The sequence below is a fragment of the Corticium candelabrum genome, chromosome 8 (genome assembly GCF_963422355.1).
Source record: "Corticium candelabrum chromosome 8, ooCorCand1.1, whole genome shotgun sequence".
Taxonomy (NCBI): Eukaryota; Metazoa; Porifera; class Homoscleromorpha; order Homosclerophorida; family Plakinidae; genus Corticium; species Corticium candelabrum.
In genome coordinates this window covers 1857501-1873653 of record NC_085092.1, presented here as the reverse complement: position 1 = coordinate 1873653, position 16153 = coordinate 1857501, and the positions used below count along the sequence as shown (strand labels likewise).

The 16153-nt window shown below is 42.6% G+C and overlaps 1 protein-coding gene across 1 annotated transcript in view; it reads left to right on the top strand.

Annotated features, from left to right (window-relative positions):
- Positions 1-16153, top strand: part of LOC134183296 (laminin subunit alpha-like) — a 46083-nt gene that overhangs the window by 4773 nt on the left and 25157 nt on the right. The window contains exons 2-12 of the mRNA XM_062650791.1: positions 2563-2796; positions 2854-3021; positions 3083-3290; positions 10230-11764; positions 11828-11910; positions 12520-14881; positions 14944-15060; positions 15124-15281; positions 15336-15447; positions 15506-15614; positions 15673-15981. Of these exons, the coding sequence (XP_062506775.1) occupies positions 2563-2796; positions 2854-3021; positions 3083-3290; positions 10230-11764; positions 11828-11910; positions 12520-14881; positions 14944-15060; positions 15124-15281; positions 15336-15447; positions 15506-15614; positions 15673-15981 (5395 nt within the window). The remainder of the gene's footprint in view (positions 1-2562; positions 2797-2853; positions 3022-3082; positions 3291-10229; positions 11765-11827; positions 11911-12519; positions 14882-14943; positions 15061-15123; positions 15282-15335; positions 15448-15505; positions 15615-15672; positions 15982-16153) is intronic.

Sequence of the window (16153 nt, the reverse complement as noted above, 5' to 3'; positions counted from 1 at the left end):
TGGTTGCTAGTCACGTTAGAGGGGTGGTCGCTGAAGAGGGCTATGTGCAGTACAAATTTCGTCGGTGCCAAGCCAAAGTGGTCGTAAACAAGAGGTGGTCGCTCATGAGGGTGGTCGTCCATGAGGAGAACTACTGTACCAGACCAGTAGTCTTGTAACTCATGCGTGTGTGTGTGTGTGTGTGTGTGTGTGTGTGTGTGTGTGTGTGCGTGCATGTGTGCGTGCATGTGTACGTGCGTGTGTGTGCGTGCGCATGCTTGTGTGTGTGTGTGGGGGGGCTCACGACAAAGTCTCGCTGGAATCCGGCACAAGTTGCCACGAATTCACTATGAAAATTTGCAATGTGTGAATCTACTGTGGATTGCTCGTGGATTCGATGTGATTTTCAGCAAAATCCCAACCAAAAAAATTGCTGCGAAATTGCCTCTCTTGACTTTGGAAGAGAAACGATACCTGGTTTTGTGGACAAACGCTAGCTTTGGTAGCAATTTGGCAACATATGGGAATGGGTGAGATGTACATAGTACTCACACCCAATGTGTTCAGTGCTCCTGGATAGGCTATTTATTATTAGTATTATCTCTGGCCAAGTTCCAGGAGGTGTGTCAGCATAGGCTCATTACGCTTTGATTAGCGAATGGGGCCCTGTTCATAGGGATGTGGGGAGCTATTGTCGGAATATAACATGTGTCCATTGTGTGTGTGTGTGTGTGTGTGTGTGTGTGTGTGTGTGTGTGTGTGTGTGTGTGTGTGTGTGTGCGCGCGCGTGTGTGTGTGTGTGTGCATGTGTGTGTGCATGTGTGTGTGTGTGTGTGTGTGTGTGTGTGTGTGTGTGTGTGTGTGTGTGTGTGTGTGTGTGTGTGTGTGTGTGTGTGTGTGTGTGTGTGTGTGTGTGTGTGTGTGTGTGTGTGTGTGTGGCCAGGAGTATCCCTGCCGCTTCGTGTCTGATCTCTGCCGAATTTGACTCGTGCATGCAGAACCTGTACTAGCCAACAGTGCTGTGGCTAAAATTCTCTGGAGTGCATGGGTTCTCCTCTTGAGAAGGTCGACCCCCGCTTAGAATTTCTCCATGCAAACGCAACACGTTCTGGTTCATTTGAACACATGCCCGCACCAGTCCCGTGTGGACTGTACTCGTTGTCGTTCTAGCACTTGTGTTCTCTCCAAATTCCAAATTCTGGTTCCCGAATCCAACCTACGTGTTTCCTGCGTATGTCGATTTCTACTGAGTAAAGCAAGAAGAGTAAGATTCGAGTTCAATCTAGTTATCTGGGATCTCCCCAAAAAGGAGTAACGGTATTCGGGATTTCCTCTCCCATATCTGGGCATAGTTCAGGTATTCTCATGATTGTTTACGAATTGTTTACCTTTTTCAATGTTTCCAAAGGGACAAAAGATTATGATGATAACCAATGCTACAGTGGAGAATTTGGAAATGTACAAAGATCTTTTATGTAAAACTGTACGTGACCTGGCTACACCCCCTCTGTCTCTCCAACCATCAATGCATTTTTAGATACTTTCTACCATTATTTGTTCATAAAAGGTATACGTTCATAAAGGGTATACTTGGTAACAGAACTATTTTTCTGATTCTGGAAACTTACTAGCCATTGATTAGTAATCTCGGATGGATAGAGAACTGGCTATTAAGCAAGTTTTAGATAAAACAAGTGCTAGCCCTAGTCTTTCACAGCCAGTTCTTCCCCTTACATTTACTTCTTGTAGAGGAAAGGGTTGGTGAAGTGTGATGAAGTTTCTTAGAAGTCAGTGTTGCTGATTCACTGGTAATGGTTGAACTAAATAGATAGCATATCTGGTTTGTTAAACAGCTAACTGAGACCAGATTGGTTAGCCATGCCATGCAATTCTATCTAGCTATATTCTCTTTTTCTTGTCTGATGGAGCAAGATACACTGGACTCTGCATTTCACGACCATCACAAAGACTCGGTATGTACATGATGCTGTTTGACGTCAAAGTGACTGCGAGTCACGCTTATGAAGAGAACTACTCAAGTGTCGTTGCTGTTTGTGAAATGTGCATGTTGTAAGGCAACTAATCGAACCACAGGAACCGCAACATCAGTGAGCTTCAATGGCTGATAGAGCAGCATGCACTATACACAAGTACTCTTTGCTTCACAGTGGAGACAATGAATATGGAGATGAGAATCAGAGATGTAAGTTGGTTGCCATACATCCAGGTTTCACAAACTGTGGGACATTATTCAGTATTGAGTTGTTCTCTTCATTGGCATGCAACAACAGTAGTCTGTGTTGACAAATGGACCAGAAGATCGTGGGATTGCATAGTGTGGCGAATCATTGTTGTCTTAGTTGAACATTTATCAAGCTAGATCTGTTATTTAATGCACTCATTTCTGTGAAGTGCCAACACACGGACTTTATAGGAAGTTCATCAGACTCTACCCTTTCCATAAGTGTGGCAGAGGAAGATGCATTGACCATGTGAGACTATGCCAGTCCACAATCTTTTAAGTGTTTTTTGCCTTTCGGTTTTGTGACATCAATTTGGGATATATGTGCATTTGTTGTGCAGGAATTCTATGTAGCATATGTGATTATTCTTGCTGCTACTGCTCCTCTCCCAGGACACTGGGTTTTGGAGCGTTCTCTGGATGGTGTTACATACTTCCCTTGGCAATACTTCGTGCAACAAGATAGCGACTGTCAGAAGCTCTATGGCATAACACTGCCACAGCGAAACATGAGGGATGACACAGTCAGGTGTACTGACCAGTACTCACAAGTCGTACCACTTGTGGATGGAGAGGTATGTTAGTACATATTTGAATTAGTAAATTTGAAAGTAACTTGCTGCTGTTTACAGATGTTTATTTCACTTATTTCTGGAAGGCCGGGAGCCTCCACGTTTTCACAGGTGCTTCGGGATTGGACGAGTGCCACATATGTTCGTCTGAGGCTACTTGGAGTCACCACTTTATATGGTGAGTTTCTGGATCCAGGTGCGTATGATGATGAAACCCTGACGAGAAGAGTGAGTGGACAATGAATTTTGAATGAAGCTACCATGTTAAGTGTGTGTGTTGTGATTACAGTATTATTACTCAATAAGGGAGATAGAGATTGGAGGCAGGTGCAAGTGTAATGGCCATGGAGCTGAGTGCACTTCACCACCAGGGAAAACTCAGCTGGAGTGCATCTGTAGTCATAACACCTGTGGTTCATCTTGTGATTTTTGCTGTCCAGGATTTAATCAGTACAAGTGGAAACCAAGTACCAAAGGAGATGAATTTGCCTGTGAAAGTGAGTTGTGTTTTCAGTCTTTGTCTGTGTGCATGTAATGCCTTTTGTTAAATGGCACTTGAATTGGCACTGCTTTCAGTTTAGAGCATATTTAGGAGCAATCATCTTTTGTAAGACTATTCCTGGTGTGACAGCAGCTGACTGTAATGTCCACTATAACTTGTTGCAGTCAAATATACGTAGAATATACGTAAGGGTTATTTAATCTTGAAATTTTGACAATTTTGTGAGTGTATGTACAGTCTGCTGATTCTTCTCGTCACCACTAAAGTCTACAAAAAATTGTTGATGTCTATTATAGAAACAGTGTTGAGGCAGAAATGCGGGCGTTTGCCAGTTAGGAGAGTTCATTCGGATTTCCCAGGAGAGAGTTGCATAATGTTGCTGATCACACCCTACCAAGCAAGTTTACAGCATGGGCTGCTTTGAGATTCTAAAGCAGCATACAGTTACTGACTGTGTTCACACTAGGGTTTAGAACTCAGTTTGCTACTGCTTAGCATAACCAATTACAGTCGCGTGTCACTTATCCGGACCCCTGTTGGATAAGTGAAAATGTTGGATAACTGAAGCTGTTACAAACTCAACTATTGTTCATATTAGATGGCATTTTTCCACATTAGGTATACTGAATGTAGATGTAGAATTAATGTAGATGTAGATGAATGTAGAATACAACGAGAAGAGGCGCTTGAACTCACTCTTAAACTTGTTTCAAGAAACAACTGGCATGCACGTGGATGTGCATGTATGTACACCTACACAGCTGACCAGCCACATGATCACCCACATGAAAAGCTTGACCCATTGGTTAACCGGCGTGTCGGATAAGTGACACGTGACTGTACAATAATCAGGTCAGTTTACGACAGGAATGTGGGTTAGAGCAGGGCTAGCCTAGCCCTTCCGAAATGTAGGGTTGCGCTGGGTTTATCTGGGGTTACCGCTTGTCAAAACATTCCAGTATATTCATATTACATATCACAGCAATGAATCAAAGAAGATTGCCTACTTTGTGTTGGTCTGGCAGTTTTTCGTGAGCAAATCGATCCCGCAGCACGACTTGTGGAATTGTGTAGTGAAAGACATTGTCGCATCCGTAGATTCAGACAGCTGTTGCTGTTTTATCACATGCATGTGGTCCCTACACCTGGCGAAGGCACTCGAAGACGGAAAGCGGTTGGAATAGGTTTCAATTCTTGCACGGGAATTGAGTAGCGTAGCTTGAGTACATGATACAATCAGTTGCAGTCTGCTAGAGTTCGCACAGCCTATTATGCCTAATTAGAGGCAACTGGACAAGCTCAACATGTGAGAACACACCTTGCACATGATAGCAGGGTGTTACGATTAATTAGCACAAACGCCCCTTTTATAACCCTAGTGTGAACACAGCCACTGAGTACTATAGTACTAAGTATTTGCTTTCAATTATCCAAATCAGGAATTTAATTATCTAAATCAGGCATTCAATTATCTAAATCAGGGATTCGAATATCCAAATCAGGCATTCAATTGTCCTAGGTTCTGTCATAGAATTACCTAATTTTAGTAATAATTCTTTTAGTCTGATGTATAAAGTCAAAACTGCACACATTTTTTCTTCAGGAACATGATGCTCACTCATGTTTCAGCTGATCAGTAAATGATTGATTCAACCAAGGTTGGAAGGCAATGAATAGTGAAATTTGAGCTCTTCTATTAGTTAAACACTCGCCAGCAACAACAGAGTTCTCCTCAGGATTTCAAAATAGCATTGTGGAGACTGACCATAGTTGTAAGACACGCCCTTTCAATGACAGACGCTCGGATACCCAGAGCTTTGCTAGTTAATGTTATTGTTGATAACTTCAAACTGCTTAGTAGTTAAGCCTGGCTGCCATTACACGTAACAAGGCAAAAGTTCAGTTACTTGGAGTCAGACGTACTGTCGTCGGGAGTGGCAGAGTCAGACTGTGACTTATTGTGGTCGGCCTGAGGCAGAGCTCCTTGACTGGAACTGTTTTCCTCCCGCTCGTTACTTTTAGCTTCTGTCTCTTCGGGACATGCTCTCTTTGACCTTTGCCCCAATACGGGAAAGAACGAAGTTGTTGAACCAGCCACTTTTCTCTTCATCTCTGTGTCTGTTTATGCATGCACACGTTAATGCACACATCTGCATAGCCTCGAAATTCTAGACCTTTCTCGTGTAAATGAAACGTCTGGGACATCCTAAATTGACTTCGAAAGTGAAAGAGGTAAGTGGTTGACTATGAATGCGTTCTTCAGTGACTAGCCTTCTAATAACGACTTTTGCAGTCAATTAGAATGCAGATCTTCACTTGTTTTTCTTGACGTGCGATAGTACTTGGTCATGTGGCTGGGATTTCTCAGTGTGGTGTTGCACACACTACCACGCTTTAGGGAGAACCCTGAACATGTTTATCGACTAATGGAAGTGTTGCATGGTACCAAGCAGGACGCGGCAAAGTATGCAGATTACACCACAAAACCGATCGGAGCAAGACATTGAATTATGTGACACTAGTTTGCTCCCAACAGCTCAAACCAGTGTGGGAAACACGGGGCATGAAGATTAGTGCATGTTGTCTATTTCCAAAGCAACACAACACACACCCTAACTACAAGTTATAGTTAAAGGAGAACTCTCACCAAAATCAACTATCCCTCAGATGAAAGCTGTGACTTCATGACACAACCCTTTGCAACTGTTTACTGCAGAAGTTTACCGTAACGAAGAAATAAAGCATTGAAATTACCCGTGTAGGCGTGTGTAGTACCCGTATGTAGCATATTCGTAAGTCTGATTGTTGGTTAACAAGGAAGAGCGATATCTGTGCACATTTCAAGGTAAGGATTGTGAGACATATGGTGTCAAATTGTGATTTGTTGACTAAAGCAAACTGGGACCTCAAAGTTATCACTTGTCCTTGCTATCAAAGTATCGGTTGTCCTTGCTAACCAGCAATCAGAGTTACTTGTACGGGTACTAACACTCCCACACAGGCAATTTCAATGCTCATTTTTTTGTTAACGGTAGACAGTTGCAGAGGGTTGTGTCATGAAGTGACCGCTTTCGTCTGAGAGATTGTTGATTTTGGTGAGAGTTCTCCTTTAACTTTTACCTTTGATCTTGACTATAATTTTGAAACTAATTGGTCTCTACTTCTTCCCGGTCCTAGTATCATTTTGTATGCTCATGGAATTGTCTGCAGTTTTGAGCGACTCCTTACTGACTGACAAGCGTTTGTCTCATTTTTGCAGCTAGCTATGAAAGGTTATTAAAGGTACACTCCGTCGTTTAGCCCTACGCTCCTATAGAATTGATTGCATGCTATACCATATAATACGCAATCAAGTTGAAAGGTTGGGCTGAACTACAGGCAAAGCTGAATATCAGAGCATAGTCACCATTACAAATAAGGAAAACGTACGGGAGCAATTTTGCAATCTCATTGTTGAAGCAGTGTTCATGTCATGTGCAAACCAACTCATCATCTTTCCTTGGGTCAAAGACACCAAATAGGTTACGTTTTACACAAAACTGGGTTTGAACATGTGAGCGCTACATATCAGTGTGAAAACAGCGCATATGATGATCACGTGGTAAGCAATAAGTAGGAGCACATTTTTCAACATCTTGGGAGTGTCTTCTAGCAATTTTGATGGTAGTGAAGCTCCTAACTTAGCGCGTTCACGGAATGTTTCTTACATGACCATCGTATGTGCTCTGTTTCATGCTATTTGCTGCTAATATCTCGCGCACTCATATCCAGCTTATCCTGTAGTTTAGACCAACCTTTTATCTTGATTGTGTAGCTATGCAATCAAGTTTGCATGGGCATAGTGCTAAATGATGGAGTGTTCCTCTAAAGGGAAAGGAACACTGGAGAACTGTGCAGCCAAAATATCGAGGTCCGGTGATTGAGAGAGTTCGCGGAAAGTGTTCCTGTGTAGGGATGAGTGCTTCGTACACTGTTAGAATACGATCGACATCAGCGTCCATTGCCTTAACCACCAAAGAATCTCTCAAAGCGCCTATTCTTTCAAATGTTGCTGGACGGATATAAATCGCATGAAATGGTCCGTCTGTAGACAGTCTGAAAGTAGCACGACGGTTTTCACCGTTCTTGGAGCAACGGAAACAACAGAGATGATTTCGGCCATTTCTGGGAATGTGATTGCGTCAGTAAGACTCAAGTGGTCTGATGGCATGCAGAAAATGCTTCACTTGACGGACAAAATTCTTGAAATGCCCCCATCAGTTTTTGAGTTATGAAATGTTCTTAATGTGCATTTGTTGGGTTTGCTCTGATATAGCGCCCAGATACCCAACTTGCTTAGTATGGATTTCCCATTAGCGAGCGGAGCCAGCAGCCTATTGCATATCTCCGGAATGCTCCTCTAACACAATCTGCAATACCTAGTATGGCATGCTTGTTATGTTATGCTTTCATTACATTGCTATTTGAGGTGGGTTTGGTCATGGCTATATTTTAGTGCTTGGTTGATGCATTAACCAGTACCAGTGTTTGTATTAAAGAAGGGTATAAATTTGGCAAGTTGTAAAGGTTTGTTGCAAACTTGCAAACTCTGCCACTAATTTTACCACACTGCAACATTTAGAGAATGTTGTCACCAGTCAGTGTGCACTGCAATTACAATTTCATATGATATTTCATGTCAACCAGCTTCCTGTGTAGCAGACCACAGTATGATGTAATTGGATAGCATTTTGAACACACTTAACAGCTAATTGGATGGTTACTGTTAAGTATAGAAGGTTAATGCAAGTTATCTGGTGCCACGAGATCGATATACCAGTGCGTTTGTTTAAATCTGACTAAGATGCTAGCAGCTTTCTATGCATATTTTTTGTTCTGATCAAGATATTATTATGCTTATCTAGTTGCATGTACAGACTTGGACAAAATTATAGGAACACATGGCATTTTTGTGTCTAGTCTAACTTTGGCACTGAATTTTTCTCTAGCAAAACCAAATGTTTTTCGAATTTCTTTTTTCATGGATTGCGCCATTGTTAGTATGTAACATAGCTTGAGTTCAAGACTGCAGCTGTACTTGCTACCTACTGCGCATCTAGTTTGCTTTGAAGAAGGAAGACGGCCATTCCTACTTTTCTTGTCTTTGTACACGTTCATCGCTCTTGGATGCTCATTCTTGGTATACAATGTAAGAATGCTCTGTAGTAGACAGTGAAAGTAATTTTGTGGGTCCTTTTATCAACATTATGAAAAAAAGGCGAATCATCTGTTTTTGCGCATTGATTTCGCGCATGTCATCACAATTTGAATTGTTTTGCCATTTTAATCAATAAACAAACTTCAACGTATTCAAAAGTCATGCGACACTAATTATTTACAAAAAAATCCTGCTAAGACAAAACTAAAAAAGTTATAGCAACAAAAGAACATTGACATGTCACTTCCGGTCCACGTTTTACGTAGGAAAATTTCAAATTGCTACCGCCAAAATGTCAGCTGCACTAAAACCACTGCCCTTGAGACCGCCAAACTTAAGGCGATAAGTGAACGTTCAGCTGCACGCAGTTGCAGAGTCTTGTTCCGTGCGATATTTCACGAGTTGCAGCGATGCCTCAAGGCAAACAGTTGTGTCCAAAAACGCGAGGGAAAATTAAAGCCCTTCACTCAGTTGGCCATTCTATCGCAGCAGGAATTTGGTTCATCAGTGCCTGCAACGGCTTTCCCATGGCAGCAGCGATTATGAAAAACGACCTGGACGTGGGAAGGCAACGACAATCCGGGAAGATCATCGACTGAAGAGAATGGCACTGCAGAACCGCAGAGCACCATCACGACTGCTCTCGTATCAGCTGGCTGATGACCGGCAAGCAGGTGTCAAGTAGAACAGTCTGACGTCGTCTCAGTGAGACAGGAGTGAACGCTCAGAGGCCTAGAAAAAACCCACTGCTAACAGAAAACCATCGGCATTTGCAACTGGGATGGGCAACCATTCACACACAATGGACTTTGGATGACTGGAAATCTGTTCTTTTTACAGATGAGTCGAAAGTCAGCATAGGGAACGATGGTGCTCTGTACGTTTGGCATCGCAAAGGTGAGGAATTTCTCCCTGAATGTTGTGACTGTACGGTCCAGCACGCGGCTAGTGTGATTGTGTGGGGATCGATGTGTTGGCATGGTTTGGGGTCTCTGGTGAAACTGGAAGGTCGTTTGGACAGTACGGTGTACCAACAGGTTCTGGAAGAGCACATGCTTACAGACGCAGCGGCACTGATAGGAGACGACTTTGTCTTTCAGCAGGACAACGCGCCAATCCACACGTCTCGGTCAAGACAATAGCTACGCCAGCATGACATCACACTGTTGGACTGGCCGCCAAATCGCCTGATGTGAGTCCAATCGAGAACTTGTGGCATGAACTCAAAACTGCTGCTAATCGTCGCGAACCGAGAACTGCAGCTGAGCTCTGGAATGCTCTACAAGAGGCGTGGCAGCAGATTCCAGCCGCGCATGTCCAGAACATGGCAGAAAGTGTTCCGCGATGTTTGGACGCAATCAGGAGGGCGAGAGGCGGGAATACTTGGTACTGAGGAACTGGTGAAAGGCTTCAATTTTTCTTCGCGTTATTAAAACCGGCTTTTTTAAAAGCCACTAAAGAAAATCAGAGAGAGTCTAACTTACGACTCTTACGCAGTCATGACGTCATACACTTTTAGGTCTCGTTTTCCGCAATGCGAAACGTAAAGAAAACAATTTAGGGTCTACAGTATTCTCAAGAAACCTAACAATCAACGCGGTAACTATTAAGTTCTTAACAATATTGATAGTTGGTAAATTGTGACCTAATTATTGTGTTACTACATACCCACAGCGGGGTGTTCCTATAATTTTGTCCAAGTCTGTATATATTGAATTATGTTGGTCTTTTGTTCAGGATGCAACTGCCATGGGCACAGCAATGAATGTGAGTATAGTGCAACAGTTGAGGCCCAGAATATGAGTCTAAACATGGAAGGAAGATACAGTGGTGGAGGTGTGTGCAGAAACTGTGATGGTCATACTGCTGGGTACAACTGTGAAGTTTGTGCCTCTGGCTATTACCGAACACCTGATCTTCCAACAACATTGGATTGTTTGAAGTGTAATTGCAGTGGACGGGGCGTACTGGATGGCACTTGTGATGGTAACAACAATGCTCAGTGTACGTGCAAGAAGAACGTAGAGGGTTACTACTGTGATCGTTGTAAGCTGGGTTTCTTTGGGTTGGATGCAACCAATCCTGATGGTTGTCAACCTTGTGCATGTAATCCAGCTGGTGCTATTGTTGGACTTGCTGAGTGTAGCGAAGAGGCAGCATGTGTGTGCAAGGCTTTGACATCTAAGCGTGACTGTTCAGATTGTATAGATGGAACATTTGGTCTTTCAGCAAACAACGTCTTTGGATGTCGTTTCTGTGAATGTGATGTTGGCGGATCTACTCGTCCATTTGCATGCAATAAAGAAGATGGACAATGCAATTGTCGACCAGGAATGAATGGTGACCGTTGCAGTAAAGTTGCTGTCGGTACATGTTTGCCGTCTCTGCACACAACACTTCGATACGAAGCAGAAGAAGGTATGTGGAACAATTTTAGGACTCCGTTTGCTTTCAATGAAACAGAATTTCCTGGGTTTTCATCATTTGGTTATGTTATACTTCAGCTTGGATCTCAAGAATATGTTGAAGTGACAGTGAACGTTCCTATTAATGGAAAGTATCGAGTTGTTTTGCACTATCGTTTGCTTGGATCAGAAGATGTTACTGCCGAGGTATTGTTGGTAAAGGGTACTGCAATCGAGTTACCTAGTGAAATTGATTTGAAGTCAGGCAATAATGTTCACTTTAGATCTTCTAATGAGTTTGTCCTAACTGATGGAACATGGAAGGTCATAGTGTCTTACACTGGGTCATTTTATCTCTTAGTAGATCACATAATCTTGTTGCCGGATGCTTATTACAATCCAACAATACTGCAGACCCTTGTACCTGATATTTGTTCAGTTGGGCAAAATGACATTCTGTGTCGTTGGTATGTCTTCCCATCTCTTGATGAGCATATTCGGAGGTCGGGAACATCTAGTGGTGGTGGTGTTACTCCGTTTGCTGGCAAGTTGCTTTCTCCTATTTCGACTACATTGATGGAAATTGTGCTTATTTTCAATGGGCTGTCAACTGATGATGACTATGTCTTAGTTCTATCATACTACAGTGAATTGGATCACGTGCAGCAACTCAATGCTCTGGTGGAGTCAGATGTAATTGAGACTGGTGTTCTTAATCTTGTGCCATGTTTGTACACGTCTGGATGTCGGCAAGTTGCGACTCAGTTGGGAGAAGTTGTTGTGTTTGCAGTGAGGGGAAGTGGACAGGCTGTTGTTACAATGTCATTACCGGGTGGATCTACATTAGGCAACAAGTCTATATTTATTGTAGGAAAAGTTGTGATGTATTGTGCAATGGACAATGTTTACAGTATGATATTTCAATTTTAGGAGCATGTTCATATGGTGCCTGTTGGATCGTGGATGACGACATTTATCACTCCGGCATTCTATTGCTATCTTGTTGGTGACAGGTACAGTGCTTTCATTAATTGTTTGTAAATGTCTACTTTTACCAAGAAACAGCTTTGTGTTTATGTTGGACCCTTATCCCTTTCTTTCTTTAAAACTGGCAATAAAGGTATGTGTGTACTGCCTACAAGACAATTATTTCAGCTATGAGCTATGAGCTAGAAGAAACTGGACTTTGTAAAAGTTACGTGACGTAGAGGGTGGTGTTCTCAATTTGACAAATATGGGGCTTGACTGACTTCTGGTATGTGACTATGTACATACGTGGCTGGGGTGGATATGTGGCTATGTCCGTCACACTCAGGAATGTGCCATGCCCTTAGTGCAGTCCAATCACTGAGCAGTATTTGCGATTGGTTGTACATGACAACCACAGAGAATGGATAAACCGCCAATCAGATCCTCGGAATGTTTGAGAGTTTCTTTAGCAGTACAGTATTTTACAATGTAGACAGTGAGTTAAGGTTTCTTTCTTGTAATACCAGCAAGGCCCGAATCGTTGCAGTTTTCAAACAGGGGAAGCCCATTTCTTGGGTGGCCATTCTTAAATTTAAAGAAATTTACAAATGTTTTCTTATGGTGAAATTTTAGATGACGTTATTTGCTTTTAGCTGTATTCCAACTCAATACAAGTCTATGTTGGGTCAGGGCAACAGCTTTGTTTATAGTGGTGATGAGGGATATTACTATGGTGTGGGTGAAGATAGAGAAGACATTCCAGTGTCGTCTGATGCTGAGCTAAACAGATTGTCTGGAGCAACTCGCGGTGTTGCAGTGCTAAGCAGCTCTGTTCCAACTGTGCATATGGACCTTCCTGTGTCAGTTATTGATGATTTTTATGTTGTCATTCACTACTATAATCCGAGTGCTGTCAGCAAAGATGTCACTGTTGATGTAGATGGCATTGACAAACAGCTTTCTTTTCCGTTTTGTCCTGACAAGTCTGGTTGTCGGGTTGCTGCACCAGATCCTATCAAGATTGATTTGTTATCAGTTGTCATGTCTGTTACTCTTCGTGGTAACAGTGATTTTTACCTTGTTTCTGTTGGACTAATTGCAAGTCGTCACTCTAACAGTGAAGACTACATTTCGCCTCTACCTGCAGACTTGAATGCTCGCTTTATTAGTGAGTGTTCTGCCAATGAATTTGGTGTTGGTCCCAACAGCACGGCATTCTGCATGGAGAGTGCACGTTCTGTTTCTGCTATTTTTCATAATGGCTCAGTCGGCTGCTCGTGTGATGTTCGTGGGTCTGTTTCTCCTCTTTGTGATGGAAATACATGCACATGTCAGTGCAAACTGAATGTCGTTGGTCTTCGCTGCTCACAGTGCAAAGTTGGTCATTATGGTTTTCCCAGCTGCAGGCCATGCAATTGTGCAGGTGGAGGCATTTGTGATGTTGTAACTGGTCAATGTCTCTGCGCTCCTAACGTAGAGGGTAGGAACTGTGATCGATGCAAACGACGGTTTTATGATTTTCATCCAGTGCGTGGATGCATTGCATGCAACTGTGACTCTATAGGATCGTCTGGCTTAAACTGCAATCGTCGAACTGGACAGTGTCGTTGCAAGCAGAGATTTAGTGGTCGTCGATGTGATCAGTGTCTTGCTGGCAAGTATGGAAGTCCTGAGTGTCGTGACTGTGGCTGTGATGCACAAGGCGGCGTCAGTAATGCATGTAATCAACAGACAGGACAATGTCAATGCAAAGCAAACGTGGATGGCCGCACATGCAATAGATGCAAAGATGGTGCTTTCAACTACACTATTTCTAATCCTAATGGTTGTGAACTGTGTAACTGTGATGTAATCGGCAGCGTCAATGGGTCATGTGACAAGGTGACCGGTCAGTGTGAGTGCAAGGAAAATGTCATAGGCTTGCAGTGTGATAGCTGCGCTGCTGATATGTACAGGTTGCTTGACGGCTCATGTGCTGAATGTAATTGTCATTTTGAAGGATCAAGCTCTTTGACATGCAATGTTCGTGATGGCAAATGCCCATGTCGAAGGTTTGTTCGAGGTCGACAGTGTTCTCGCTGTTTGAGAGGACATTATCAGCTGAGCTCATCGGGATGTCAGCCATGTGGTTGCAGTCGGTTTGGTTCTAATGGGGAGTGTGATTTGGTGACTGGTCAGTGTGTCTGTCTGCCAGGTAGTTATGGTAAACGTTGTGATCAATGTGCTGAACGTCATGTAGTCGGCCCACAAGGATGTCGGCGATGTGGTTATTGTACAGACAGATTGATGGATGACCTGGAAGGTCTTATTGCTATACTGAATGAAACAAATGCAAACATTTCGGACTTCTCTGTGTTGGTTCATGCATGGAGTCGTTTGTCACAACTCATTGCAAGATACAATAGATCGAACGAAGCTGTATCTGATATTGTTGACAGTCTGGATGCTGTAGATGTCATTCTTGGTGACTTAGAGTTAAATCACAGTGGACTTTTTGGTAGAGTTGGGACTTTGCTGTCATCTGTGGAAAATTTAGAGCTTCAGATTAACTCAACATTTGTTACATCTGTAGAGGCTGTTGAAGCAACATCTAAAACAAAGAAACGAGCTGATGATGTTTTGCAGGATGCACGTGCCTTTCTTGTGAAGCTGAATACTATTGTGGACAGGGTGCGTAGGGTGAGAGACCTATTGCAGACAAGTACAGCAAACGTAAGTGCACTGATTGCAGAAGCTCAGCAAATCCTTAATGAGATTATGGCTCGTAACTTTATGGCTGAGCAAGTTGCCGCAAGCAAGGCAGTTGTAGATGCAAACAATGTGCTACGGGTTGCTGAACAGCTGCGAAACGAGAGCCAGTCATTTGTGAACGAGGCTGCAAGGCTTCAGATGACACTTCACGACCACATGCAGAAACTTAAAGAGGCTAAGGATTTGGCTGACAATACCATCATGACTGTAAATGATGTAGACAACGTGCTCACTGGCATAGCTTTAAATACAACCAAGCTACTGGTAGTTGTTGGTTATTATGTGTGCTAAGTCTGTGAAAGTCTGAATTGGCTTTTTTGCTGCAGAATATGACAGCAAAGTTGCTGAGTGAAGCTCATGACATTGATGCAAGTCTGATTGATTCCCTAACAATAATTAAGGAAGCAAAACGTGCATTGGACAATGCAACTAAATCATACAATGTACTTCAGTTGTACTATGTGGTTTCATACCTGTTGTGATTGTGTGTATCTGTTTTGTGTCAGATTGCGTACAATACTCGAAAGCAATTGGAATCTGAATATATTGAAATGAGATTAACTATGTATGGGTACAGGCAAGCTGTTGCTGAAGTGGAACCTTTAGTGTATCGGGCGACAAAGCTTGCTACTGATATTAAAGAGCAAGTCAAGGCTATGGATCCGTGAGTTACACGAATCTATCTCTTGTTGTAGTGGAAACTGCAATTTCCATTTAGGTTATTTGACAATCTGAGGAGCTATTCACGTGATCCTATTTCAAGCTTTAATACTCGTGGAATTTATGATCTTGATATTATGAATGCTAATGCAACTCGTTGTGTAGGAGGGGTATGTTAAGTTGTCTATTGCTGTTATTACTTGTAAGTGATAGGTTGTGATTTTTTAGCCAATTGTGGATGCTGATTTTAGTAATCTTCTTGAGAGGGCCAAAGCATCTCTTAGGAGAAGCAGGCAACTGCATGGAAAAGGAGAAGATATTAATGCTAAGACGGAGGGTAGGTTCATGTATGGAGTGTATAGTAAGTCATGTTGGATTGCAAAATGTTGTTACAGTGATAAAGAAGATGATCACAGAGGCAAATGAGGAAGAGGATGAACTGCGAGCACAACATGACAATGCAAAAAGCCAACTTGACACATCGAATACACTTTTGAGTAAAGTACGAATGGCTGTTGTAAACATGACCCAGAAAATCTCTACCATAGAAGGGAAGGTCAACAAACAGTATTTAGATGCAACAGCAGCTGAAGCAGATGCTAAAGTGTTGACAACAAATATCAGTTCTGCAGAAGTTCGTCTGAACAGTCTCATTGCAGATTTAAGGGGCCCTAATCAGCAGATGCGTGAAACAGTGAAAACAGGTGTGATAGTTAGTTTTCTCTACTGTTTCTCGTTTGTTGTTGGGCTTTCAGGCTTTCATATAGTTTCTGTTGACCATTACTAGCTGATTTACTTGTTTTTTTTACTGGGCAAATTAACACGTACAAACTATAGCACTGACTCTGGGATTGGGTGGAGACAATACAAAATCTC